We start from the raw sequence: 13,567 nt of genomic DNA, 5'->3' as shown, positions 1-13,567 counted from the left end.
TCTACCCACACTTATTTTCAAGTCATAAGACCTAAAACTCTCCAGAGCCCATTGGCGAAGGTTTGTTTCCATGACATCAGTCCCTTCCCATAGTCACTCAATGCTCTGGATAAATATTTTACATGACATCTGCAGACTGGAAGTGACAGATTTACAATAGGACTGTAGCCAGGATCTCCAAATATGCAGCCCAGCGATCACCATAGTGGGTGCCTCTGGATCAGCAGTAGAACAAGTTAATGGGACACTAACACAGCTTCACACCTTCCCACCTGTCTGGTCCATCCCATTAACAACTGGCGCCAGAGCAGAGACCCTCTGCTCTTCTCCCAAAGGCTGGACAGAGACTTTGATCATGTGATGTTAGGCACTGATTGACCACCTTGCCAACAGGTTTTATAATTGCTGCTGTTGCAGAATGCAGTGGTCAGAGTTTAGGAAGAACAGCAACAAGACATGAGAGATAGGTGAAGGCAGGACCAATATTAATAAAAGTGCTGTGTAACAACTCAAAGACTTTAAAACTTTGGGCTTAAGATATGGCCAGCTTAATTGTTGATCTCCTTTATGTTTGGATGAAGAATGAGTCACTTACAAAAGCCAGAGAAGTTATTATCTCATAAATGTAGTTGCTGTGAATGGTGAGCCCCTCTTTGTTCAGCATTGAAATTTAAATGCATTAAATAGTAAAAATAAAATAGAATAAAACAAAGTTTACCTGAAGAATCAAAAGTACTTCTATCCTTCCTATTTGTCTTGAAGGGCTGAATGTCCTTTTCCCTGTAAGTTCCAAAGCCTTCAAAGCTTCTTCTTTTATTCCCACTTGCATCATTGTCCCTCTTCTCACTTGAGGAATTTATTTCTCCAAACATGTCCAGGGACTCTGACCTTCCATTACTCTCAGTATTACCAGAGTATCTCTTTGTGCAAGAGTCAATGGGATCACCGCTTGAGTCACTTTTATCTTTACTCTGTGACCACTGCTGGGCATCAGAAAGTGATAGCGTAGACAGCGTATCCACTTCAAAGTTATTCTTTGAGCCTTTGTGCCCAGTTTCACAATGCTGGTGCTTCTGCTTCTCCTTATGCTTGCTCTTCTCATTGAGCAAGGTCAGGTCTTTGTCTGAGCCACTCAGCCTCTCATTGATGGCATGGCTGGAGAAGCCAGTGGACTTGCTAGCAAAGAGACCACTCAGATCTTCGTGAGCCCCCAATATCCGCTCATCCTTATGCTTGTGCTTATGTTTGTGTTTCCTTTTGTGAAGTCTGCCACTTGAAAGGCTTGTTCCTCCAACCTTCGGAGGAGCCAAAGAGGACTGCATGTCTCCAAGGCCCATTCCCACAGGGGTTTGTAGGTGCACTCCGTGTTTTACTTTGTGTTTGGCAGTGGTGGACATCTTCATATGAGAACTTGCATGGAATTGGGGTGGGGGCACGGTAGGTCTCATAAATGGGGAAGCCGCTCCAAGCGTGTGAGACAGGTACAAAGGAGCTGGATACTGACTGTAGTAACCAAGATTCATCATAGGCATTGATGTGTAAGGCATTCCATAGGGTGCATAGTAACTCCCACTGGGAATAGGGTAACCGAACCCTTGTAAAAAAGGCACCTTTGTCATGGTGTCATTGGTTTTGGCAGGTCTACCACGCTTCTTCTTAGACTTCATATCAGAGGTCCTGCGAAGATAGAGCAATGGGTCATACTGGATGTATGGCACAGGGTAGTAGTGATCAAAATTAATCCTGAAGATACTGGGATATGGGTTTTCATGATAAAATGTATAACTTCTATGGGAAATCCTGAACACTTGAAACTTATTGATGAGTTCCTCAAGGTCTGCCAGAAATTGGAGGTCATCTCTGTTCTGCAGGCTTTTTCTTTTCCTCTTGTGCTTTGGCTTTTTAATACTTTCATGAGAAAGAAAGTTATCCACAATAAGATGTTTCTGCCGGTGACCATGCCTGTTCTTTGTGCTGGTGTCAGATGGGATAGCCTCTGGATTGTCCAGGGTACAGAAATCAAAGGAGTATCTCCGGCGGGATTCTGAGCTTTTCTCGGCTTGGTCAGAGGTGCTGTTGTTGTCTGTACCTATCCCACTGTCGCTTGGTATGGTTTCCTCACTGTGAGACTCGCTCACTGGTGACAGCGTGACTTCTTTCAGAGAACCTATTTCACAGAGGTGAGAAGGTGAATTAGCCATTAGCCTGGGTGGAGACAGCTTCCAAGTTCCACTGTGCATTCCTTTCTGGGTTTTTGTAGGAAGAGCACTGATAGGTTGAAGATTTGGCATAGTTTTTAACTCCGAAAAATTAGTTTCAGTGCTTGCAGGGCTGAGGTTGCCATTGATCCCCACTAACTGTGTTGAAAGCGGATGAATAGCTGCTGGTGACGATGCCACAAGTGACTGCAAGTTGGAAGGCACTGCTGGGTTTTCTGGCTGGCTGGAAACAGGCCTTGAGTGCTTGATGGCTGTCTTAGGTTCTTCTGGCTGAGGCTGCAGCTCTGCCCTTGGCTTTCTGCCCCGTTTTTTACCAATGTAGATAGTCCCCCTCTTGCTGACATTGATCTGCTTCCCTAGTCTGGCATCAATGGTGGCTGGTCCAGCACTGGATGGTGGCTGGACTTTTGCTTTCAGAGCTATGCTGCTGGAGCAAGAGGACAAAATCTGATTGAGAATGTTCTTCCTCTTAAGGGTTTTCATTTTATTAATGGTCTTGATGGTCTTCTTATCTAAGACCCCAAGTTTCCCAACCTTTTTGTGAAATTTGAGTTCACTGATGGACTTGTCCTCTCCTGGGACCATCTGAGCAAACTTGGCCAGATTCCTTCTCCTCTTCCTTTTCTTTGTTCCTGGAAATTCACGATTGATTGGACTCACTGGGCTAGTGGAGGTCCCCTCATGAATGGTTTCAACAGTGAGCAAAGGCTGTTTCTTTGGTCGTCCTCTTTTTTTCTTTACAGGTGTGATTACAGTAAGACTGTCTGTATTGGTATACAGAGGGCTGGATGGTGTGATGGGATAGGCTGAAGGAGGCTCCACCATCAGCTTCTCAGATGTCGTCAGGGAGGTCTCCCGAAGAATAGATTTAGGTTTGCTGCAGGTCCACCGACGCTTAGCTGCATGTTTGGGGTGCTGGACGTCAGGCAATTTGCCAGCTGTGGAAAGATTGGTGGGTAGGAGAGTGGATGTCACAGGCAGAGGTTTTCTGAGTCGGGTGGCACTGTTAGGGGACGCTTTGTCCATGAACACACCACTGTCAATAGCTACTAAGGGGGACTCATTGTCAATCACTTTTCCAGGCTTTGTGGCTCGAAGATCTTTTCTACTCCCCTCTGGTTGAGAGCTGGTCCTGTTTGCCATTTCACTGTTCAAAGCAAGCATGGAAGGCAGGTTTTTCTCATGGATAGTTTTCTCTATCGAGGATTTAATGGATTGCCTCTTTTTCCTTTTGTGACCAGATGCATCTGTTGTTGGAGACTTTATCGGGATAGTAATTCGTACGTGATTGGTGTCACTTTCACAAGTGCTGGCAGATATGTGATTCTGCTTTGGGGGTGATGTATCCAACATACTATCTACTGAGTAAGACTCCTTTTTCCCTTCCATGCTGTCAAGGGATTTGCTGTCAAATGCTTTCTGAGCACTCTTTACCCACTCAATGTCAGTGGTTTGGATGGTTTGGCTCATCAAGTCCTTTTTGCTGGACTTCTTCTTCATACTTCCAGAGGGCTGATCGGGGGCCTCCAGCTGCACACCTCCCTCTTGATCTCCAAGAGGCAAAAGCCCATTGCACTCAGGGGCACTGCTCGGCTGGGTGGCCGTGCTGATGCTGTTGGGTGACGGGACTGTGCTGCAAATTGCCAGCTCTTTACTGCTGACTGACAGCTGCCCCCACGTGCTGCTGCTGCAGGACTTCTTGGCCTGGGATTTGCTGTAGGAAACTCCTGGCTCCAGAGCAGAGACCTTGGTGGCACTAATTGCTTCTCTACTGGGCTCTGCATTGATAAAGCAACTCTGAGAAGCAGGTCCAGTGTCAGAGCTTGCTGACCAGTCAACATGGTGCTGGTTGCTACTTTTCTGCTGGTGCTTTGATTTTAAGGTGTCACTGGTGAAGTCTTGTTGGAGGCCTGGATCATAGTGCAGAGCAGCATGTTTTTGTGGCCTGTCATAAACCTGGAAAGGAGCAGAAAATAAGCATAAACAGGAAAAAAATTAGTTTAACAGTCCATTCTTAACCGCTGGTTGCAGCTCCTTGTTTATGCAGTGAATAACAATAATGTCTTTGTAAGTTAGGAACCTTTATAAAATCTTCCTATACTTTCATTTAGATTTCATGCACAGTAAACATGTTTTGTTTGGTTTCTCTATTCTAAAAACAGTGGAAATATTTCTATAAATGTAAAACTGCTAAGGGAACATATTCTATTGATTTTTAATTTAAAACACAAGTGAAATATTCCCTTTCAATGGATGAATGGTGAAACAGCCTCCTGGTGAGAATGCCTTTTTTCTGACAAATAATCACTCACAGAACTTGAGGCTCAACAGCAGCAATTAAACTCATTATCGTAAACAAGAAAACTGAAAAATTATCTTGGAAGCTGTAACAAACAAGAGGAAAACCCGTGGGTCCACTTCCCTTTGAAGGCAGATTCTGCAAAGATTTACTTGCATTTCCACATGGAAGTCATCCCTGCATACTTAGTCCTTAAAATCATATGCATAGCATCAGGTGTGTGAGGCACACTTGGCAGGTTCAAGATTTGCATAACTCTCTTTCCATTTTAAAACTCTGCTATTTGCAATGTTGGGAGAAATATTTTCAACATGATTTCTACTCTGACAGGAGCTCTTCAAGCCGCAGAGGTTACAACAAGGGCAGATTTATGCTGAAGACTCTTACAGAGCAAAAGAAACTCTACTGTTTTTATCTTGGTGGGTCTCCAGCCAAAAAAAAAAAAAAGTTTACTACAGCTGTAACTTTTTCATTTTAAAGCAAAAGTATCTATATTTTTTTTTTTTTATTTTTTTGGTTTGTTTGTTTTTTTTTTGTGCCTTTTTTTTTTTTTTTTTTTTTTTTTTTTTTTTTTTTTTTTTTTTTTGAGATGTTATTTTCTAAAGCTCTGGGTCAGTCTGTAAAATTGCTTTTGTACACCTAGTACCACAAGCAGTACTACGTGTATGAACTACAGACACTGTTGTGAATGTCAAATAAATGATGAAACAAAATAAAAACGTAACCAAGGAAAGAAACGTAGATAATAATTGTTGTGTGTTTTGTGTTCCTGCAATCACCTTGTTATGGTTAATTTTCTACTGGTAGCCCATTAGATCTCCCTTTGGAGTGTTTGCAACATAAATTTTGGGGCAAGTCGGCAAAAGGGCATAAGGCAGCTCTGAGTTCAGAAATGAGGTGTCCCTAGTTCTGAGCAACTTTAGAGAAGTTTGAAAAGGACTAGTCAGTCCCAAACCCATGGCACATTATTTAGCGGCCGCTAAATATGCACATTATTGACAAATTGATGCTGAGCTATCTTTCATGCCCATATAAATATAGACATGTGGCTTTCCTGGAATAGGCAATAACAATGAAGTTGTTCTGGTCCACTGTCTGAGCAACAATCAGGGACTCTTAAATGCTGTGGATAGTTCAGCTGTCGTGCACATGGACCAGCTATGCTCAGGGGAACTGGAGATTTCCAGGAATTGTGGACTGAGAGAACGAAGGCATGCAGCTGTGGTGGAGCTGCAGATGTCGTGAGTGAGCAACAGCCAGTCTCCTCAGCCTGAGAATAGAGCTGAAAGTATAAACATCCCTCGAGGAATGAATCCTTCTCCTCCTCTTCCTCACAGTGTCCTCCCACAAACAAACCCTGGAGTGCACAGAGGACGCAACCTACATTGATGCTCTCCTTAAGAAAAGAGGGACCATCTGCGACCATCTTGGAATGGGTCCAGGGAGGAGAAACCAGCAGCACCAGCACTGGAATTTTAGTTTGTTTTCATGATTTTAAACTGATCCCGAAGCTCCTGACATACATTTTGCTTGGGCAATTTGGGCTTCTCCTGCTGCCCAGCTACTAGGCTGAGTGTCCTGGCACAAGGAGATGGGCGGGCCATCCCCTGGTGACATCCCAGGGGGAGATGGCTGAGCTTCACTCCAGCATCACATAGAAGTTCATCTTCCCGAGGTACTGCAATTTGTGATGTGAAGAAGCCTTGGAAATGCTGAGCTGAAGGCTCTCTTGGGGCCCAGCACCCACACTGAGGCAGGGCCAGGCTGTTTCTGAACAGATCCCAGCCTGCTAGGTGCAGTCAAACCAGCTTCTTACACCCACGATACTTCCAAGTGCTGAGCCATGAAACTAAATGACCTGAAACATTTAATTTGGAAGAGAAAATAAAAAAGATAAAAATAAGAAGGAGGGTTACAGCAGAGAGCAAAACCATTGCACTCTAGCAACACCCTAGTCCCTCCATATCTATCACACACATGGAGATCCATGGTCTAGAAGGAGCAATAATCTCTGATCTGTATTTTAAGGCAGTTAATAAGGGCTCAGAATGGAGAGACCAGCTATAGATCAACAATGGATGCTGATATATGGCTTGGCTCCTCCAGCCTCATTTCCTTGGCCTGTACATTATATAGTGATGATGTAACTCCCAACACATCCCTAATGATAGCCCTGTCATTGCTCCAGCAGCACAGGCCACCACCACATCAATCTTAAAATTCATGAGAAAGATATGCCTATGTCACCAAAGGTGCCAACTCTGGAGGCATTCAATCACGCAGATAAGCACTCCAATTTCAACAGGCCTTCAAAAAATGACTGGTCTGCAGAATCAGGGGAGTCCATTTCCTAAGCAGGATGTCAGAACTATATATCTGCCCAAACACATTACAGTCTGCTGGGTTTTCTCATGAAACTTCTTCTAGTGTAACATATATTGGCTCTACCTTGCCAGACACATCCATACCACCCCAAATAATTCTTCTGCAGCACAGCGACTAGAGACGATTTTGCTGCAGCAGGTTGGGTTTCAGTGGCTGCAATGGATATGTGGGAACTGTTAACCTAAAAGCACTACTAAATCAGTTGAAAGTAATGCAGCCAAGTGTATTTTATTCCCCGTGTATTCATCTGGGTTGCTTTTTGATCCCATTGATCCTAATGGTTAGACTTCAATCTTCCCTGCTGTATGAGCACCATCCCAAAAAGCCAACAAGGCCTAGCTCAGCTAAGCCAAGGCTCTACTAGGCTGATAAGACATGTCAGTTGTCAGTCCTGTCAGGATGGTGAATCTTAAGAGGGAATCTTAAAAAACCTATATCTTGATGCCTTTCACTCAAATTCTTTACCTTATTTGCCAGTAAGTATGTTATATACTCCAGCTCCATGGAGCTGTTGAATTTGAATAGAGTTCCTATGGCAGCCAGCCGAGACCAGCATCAAGAATAGTGGGCTTTTTTTTTTTTTTTTTTTTTTTTTTTTTAATGGAAACAGAAGGATTTATCCTTATTTACTTTTTGGTTTATGAGACCCCAAAAATGTTTCAAACTTCAGTACTGGCCTCTGCTTGTCATTTGCCCTTTTATTAAACGGGATTTACTTCCACAGTCAGCTATTCTACACTGAGAGCCTGATCTTTCTTCTTTGTGGAAGCAGAAGTGTAATTTAACTCACATAATTATACTACAACTCCGCATACTTGGTCAATATTTCTCTTCATATACAGTTTACTGTTTTTAATAGGTTAAATAATCCCAACTTTCCTTTAAAGAAAATAAAATACACATAAAGAAGATGCTAGCTTTTGTAGCTGCAAAAAGGCTTGAGCAACCTGATCCAGCACATGCTAAACTTTAGACTATAAGAATAAGATTGAAATCCTCTTATTAGTAGAGTAGGATTTGAATGACAAACTCATGAGTTTCAGGCCTCATCTTTGGCAGTGGTGGGCAGACCTGTAAGCAGGATAGATCCCACATGTGATCACTAGTCATAGACAAAAGTAGTTTTATGCTCTGTGTTTATAACTATCCCTCCAGTCCTATGCAACCCTGCATCTGCAGACATGATTACTCCCCAAACCAGTCTTGTTCTGGTATGCAGCCCTTTCAGCTGAGATGATACTGTCTCATGAGGGGCAGTACACTGTAGGGGTATCCAATAACTCTGAAGGTCCAGCCTGTACAGAGAAATGGCTTAAATCACATAGTGAGACAACTTCCCTGGACATACTTTGTAAAATAAAAGGTTTAATAACAAGGAAAATAATAAACATAAACAGATATAGAAAATGCAGGCCGAACACAGTGCAGAGAGCATCCTGACACTGTTACGGCAGTCCCAAAAAGCTCTTTGGTTCCTTTAGTCTAGGTGGGTTCCACTGGTAAATTGCCAATAAAGAAAGGTAAAGACTTTGAAGAACAGTGACAAGGTCCAACAAGTGCTTTTCTCTTGGCATTGAGCCAATTACAAAGAGAAAGACACAGAACTTTCTAGTTTGGTTTCCTTATATGTTTGAGGTAAACAGAAACCCTTTTCCTTATACTGAAATGCCTACGCGGGGCTGGGGGGTGCACTGCCTCACACTACTCTGCAAGTAGTAGCCAGCAGCAGAACACATCCCTCAGGGACCCTTATAGGATGCTTCAATCTGCTTATTCGTTCCCTAGACTGAGCTTCCATCTAGACCCACATGCTGCTTCCAATCCAAACACAAAAACTAGGAGGAGATGACAGCAACAAAATCAATGGCCTAGTATTAAAAAAAAAAAAATAAAAAAAATCAAAGTTAAAAAAACCCCAAAACCTCAATAAAGACTATTTACGATAAAATGTATGTTTAGAGAAACTCAACACCTAAAAAAAAAAAAAAAAAAAAAAAAAAAAAAAAAAAAAAAAAAAAAAAAAAATCAGAGTGCTTAAAGGGATGGTCCCTCCTGCTCAAAATACACCTTTTTGAAGAGATAACACACATAAAGATTGTCAAGAATCTGGCTTGCAAATCAAAATTAATACTACAACACCCCCTCTTTAAATCATTCGCAGATCCATCTGTGTAATGGCTGCTCAAGTGTAATTCCCTATTAAGAGGCTTTATCTGGAGAGATAAGCAGCTGGTTCCCATGTCACTAATTGCTGTCTGCTGTGATTTTAAAACATCTGCACCATTGTGCTCTTCATTTTCATATTCTAATCACCCTGAAATTTGAAAAAGGTACATCATTGATTGTTTCTCTGGGTTAATTAGTACACAGTCTCCTTGTAGAGAGAATTTAAAGGCAGTCAGAACCTCAATCAGCAAGTTTGTTTTAAAAATTAATAACATCAGGAGCATCTGTGGGGATTGGCATCCACAGTGACACATCAGTGTGTGCTCTAGGGGTGCACCACCCTTTGTTATCTTCTTTATAGGGCTGGAAACAAAATCTAAAAGAGTGAAGGCTTTCCTAAATGCATAATGTCACTTAAAATCAGAGTATTACTGGGAAGTGCTTGCTTTTATATCATGGCCACCCTTGCCATTCCAGCAAGAAGAAATCTCATCAAAACACTATATAAAACCTCTCTGTGGTCCAGGAACTTGTAAGCCATTTTTGGTAGCACTTTTGGCACCTAGGAGCTGGAATCTCATTAGAAATCCATGGGGTGAAACTGTGATGTGTGTGGGCACATGCTCTGCTTTGCCTCCTGAGCTGGCAAGGTGCTGGATCCCCAGGCATTGTCTCCTAGCCAAGTGGAGGAGAATATTAGCTCAGGCACAGCAGTCTGCTGTGGCAGAGATCTCTCATGCAGAGTGGACCTTCCTTGTATGCAGCCAGCTCAGAGGGAAGGCAGGCCTGAATTCAGACCTGCTTAGCTTGGGTTTTGTCTTGGGTTATGTTTATGTAACCTAAAAAAGTGTATTCTATTTCATCTGTTGAAAGCTGTTTTTTGGGAGATGTCTTTTCCTTATCTCTTGTAACTCCAAGGAGAAGGGGGGCAGATGCCTTCTGATAATGGCCCAGCCATTAAAACCAGGTGGGGCAGTGTTTCTTATCTCTTTCACCACCCGTCCACCCTCCAGGGGGACATCTTCTGACAATGGGCCATTAGGGCCCACCAATGACATGACACATTCCATCATCCCATTGTGAGATGCTCCACGCAGTGGGGGAGGAGCCAGCTGTTCCCAGCTAGATAAAAACTGGGACTGAAGGACACAAGGTATCTGGTTTTTCCACTGGATTCCCAGAGGAAGACTGGACCCATCTTGTCACCACTGGCCTTTTTACAGGACCATCTCTACTCCACAGAACCACATTTGTTACTCCAGGAAGACTTACGTGGACTGCTTCCAACACCCTGAGCACCAAGGTGCCAGGTCGTATCCTTGACTCTATCAGGGTTTTTTTTCCAGGATTTTTGTTTGCTACCTTGCTTGTTTTTTTGTACTACTACATTTGTGTTTTCCTTTTTTTAAATATTCCTAGGAAAGAACTGTTACTCCTATTCCCATACCTTTGCTTGAAACCCCCTAATTGCAAAATTATAATAATTCGGGGGGGGGTGGGTGGTGGTGTTTACATTCTCCGTTCCAAGGGAGGCCCTACCTTTCCCCGGCAGACAACTGACTTTCAAAACCAAGACAGGTTTATACCTGTAAGTACTTTAGACAATCCTTATAAGAGAACTATGATCTCTAGCAAACTGTCAGCCTGAGATGTTCCAGGCTGAATGAATAAATCTGCAGGCACTGACTAAAAATGTAATGGGCACTTCCTTTCTGAAAAATCAGTCTCTGTTCTTGTCCTGAGTTCCTAAAAACTGGAGAATCTCCAAGTTATTTCTTCCCCTTGAAAAAGCTTTCTCTTTAGTTTCTGCTTCCTTGACTTGCATGAACCCATATTACTAGAGAAAAAAAGCCCTTTGAAAGAAAGAAAGAAAGAAAAAAAAGAGATTACTAGGTCCAACACATGAATAAATAATCCTGGCTCAGCTCATACTTTTGCTCAAAATTGAGCATTTCCCCTTTTGTCCCAATGGGATGGCTGTAAAATGCTCACTTGCAGTCTCTAATCAGAGCTACAGGCTGGAGATATTTCATGTCTTTTGGTGAGTGCACTGAGCTTTCCCAAGGTAGAATTACACTGTAAATAAAAGATGCCAAATGGAGGAGTCAGCAGACTCAGGCAAATATAACTTTGGCCTGATAGCTTACAGGTTGAGGAGTCAGGGACACGAGGTGTGAGGAGCCTGTGATCAAGTTGAGTCAGTTCATAATTTCAAATGTCTGGTCTTAGGAATTTCTTCAGGTTCTCAGTGACTCTAGCTGTGGATGAGGGATACGAACCAGAAAATGACATTTGCCAAAAGTGCAAACAGTGGTGTCTTCTGAGGAACTCAACTGAATCAGTTCAAAACTGATATAAGGGCTTTAATTAAAAGTGAAACACCAATAGAAAACACATCAGCAACACTGACATAAAAATCATTTCTATGGTTCCAAAATAGGGGATTTTCCAGGGTACTGATGAAAATAAATCACTGCCAGAGTTTACTCCTTCTACACCTCCCTGGGTCTGGAAAAAGCACAAAGCCCAAACAACCATCACATTCACAGCAGTGTGGATCATAGAAGGGTTTGGGTTAGAAGGGGCCTTAAAGATAATCTGTTTCCAACCCCTGAACATTTATTTGATGTACAAAGAGAAGCAGGAATTTATGCAAAAATGCCCATGAGAGCTACAACACAGCATGGGGTGGGAGTGGGTTAATTAAAAGGCAAGCAAAACCTCTTTGTGCCCATTCACCCAACAAAACATCCCAGACTGTGGAGTGTAATTGTGTCAATACAGAGAAGATGAAATTCATGCTTTGGTATCTTGATGGTTTTGAGAATACCCTGTCCAAAGCACTTATCCAAGGAAAAGACAAATCAATGCAGAGATTACTGAACAGTCCAAAGATGCTCACATGGTTGTGAATTGTAGTTTTTCATGCATTTCTGGTGAAGCTTCTTGATTTTCTAAATAATTCAGAAATTCCAAAGTTATTCCAAATTAATTTTGCTTTAAACTGAATAATTTGCACAATGTTTTAATCTTTTGCTGCTTTTCAGACACTTCTATTTTCCACACAGAGGGATTGAGGTTTTTATTTTGTCAAATTGCAACAACATGTTGAATTTATAAAGGTAGGATTTGGAGCTGCAGGCTGATCTGCTCCTTACTGTTGGAATAGACCCAACACTGCACATATTTTCTTTATCATATGTTTAAAGAGCCCTGTTCTTTTCAGACCTTTGTATTAAGGACCGAGTCTGGGAAAACTCTAAAAATGGGTTTTTTTCTGTCATCTCCAACAAAGAACTCATCATCACTGACATAACAGTGCAGTTTAAACACTGTTTACCACCTTGGTTGGTTGTACCAGCTCAGGTGGACTACAACGGGACTCATACAGTTTTCCCTATTTAACTGTTGAGATAACCCTCAGTTGGTCCTCATTTAGCCTCAAGCCAGTGCAAGGATTTTTAGGCAAATGTTTCAGACATTACAAACACAAAGCCAGGGCTTGTAGAGAAAGGCGCGTTTGCTGAGCCGAATGTTTTCATTTGTTCAAAACCCTTGCGAATGGACTTAAATGCAGGAGTGATATTAAGGCTTTATTATTCACGAGTAAAACATACTTCCATCCCTTCAGGAATGGTTAAATCTGTGGAGCTCAACCTACTCTCACCAGTGTCTAACTATGACATCATTTGTCCAAGTTTCTACCTCATCTTATTCTTCCACTTTCCTCTGTAATTTCAAGCTGAAGAGGGAAATGCACATTTATACAGTGGCTCAGCCAAAATAAAACAGCAGAAGGATCCCAAGACAGACTGGGACCTGCAGAAATGGGAGCACTAAGGGGAATCAATCTCTGAAAGACTTGTGGCATTTTCTAGGATGTTAATCTCAGAATCACAGAATAACAGAACAGGGTGAGTTGGAAGGGATCCACAAGGATCATCAAGTCCAGCTTCTGCCCCTGCACAAGACACCCCAACAATCCCACTCCGTGCCTGAGAGCACTGTTGAAACTCGCCTTGGGGTCTGTCAGGTTTGGTGCTCCATTCTCAGTGGAGTTGTTCCAGCGCCCAAACACCCTCTGGGAGAAGAATATTTTCGTGATATCCAACCTCAACCTCCCCTGACTCAGTCTCAGGCCATTCCCTCAGGTCCTGTCACTGTCACCACAAATCAGTGCCTGCCCCTCCTCTTCCCTCTATGAGGAAGCTGTACCTGCACCGAGTTTCGACCCCCGTCTCCCCTTCTCCAGCTAAATGGACCAAGTGACCTCAGCTGATCCCCAGGTGGCTTCCCCTCAAGGCCCTTCACCATCTTAGTTGCCCTCAGCATGTCTGAGATTGCTAAACTGGAAAAAAGAATATGAACAGCTGTGAACTTTAAGTTTCTGCTATAATTTTTAAAAGCCTGCAGTTCTTAATTTGCATTGAAAGGTTTCTTTTATCCATCATTTAATATAGGAATTGCAGCATTACCTTGAATACTCTTTTTTTTCTTC

The 13,567-nt window shown here is 42.6% G+C and overlaps 1 protein-coding gene across 6 annotated transcripts in view; it reads right to left on the bottom strand.

The window, feature by feature from the left end:
- SETBP1 (SET binding protein 1) overlaps window positions 1–13,567 on the bottom strand; it is a 271,500-nt gene that overhangs the window by 77,237 nt on the left and 180,696 nt on the right. For all 6 annotated transcript variants that reach the window (XM_040089732.2, XM_040089733.2, XM_040089735.2 and 3 more), the window contains one exon: window positions 719–4,175. In XM_040089732.2, the coding sequence (XP_039945666.1) occupies window positions 719–4,175 (3,457 nt within the window). The remainder of the gene's footprint in view (window positions 1–718; window positions 4,176–13,567) is intronic.

Source organism: Hirundo rustica, chromosome Z (genome assembly GCF_015227805.2).
Source record: "Hirundo rustica isolate bHirRus1 chromosome Z, bHirRus1.pri.v3, whole genome shotgun sequence".
Classification (NCBI taxonomy): Eukaryota; Metazoa; Chordata; class Aves; order Passeriformes; family Hirundinidae; genus Hirundo; species Hirundo rustica.
This window is presented reverse-complemented; position numbering and strand designations above follow the sequence as displayed.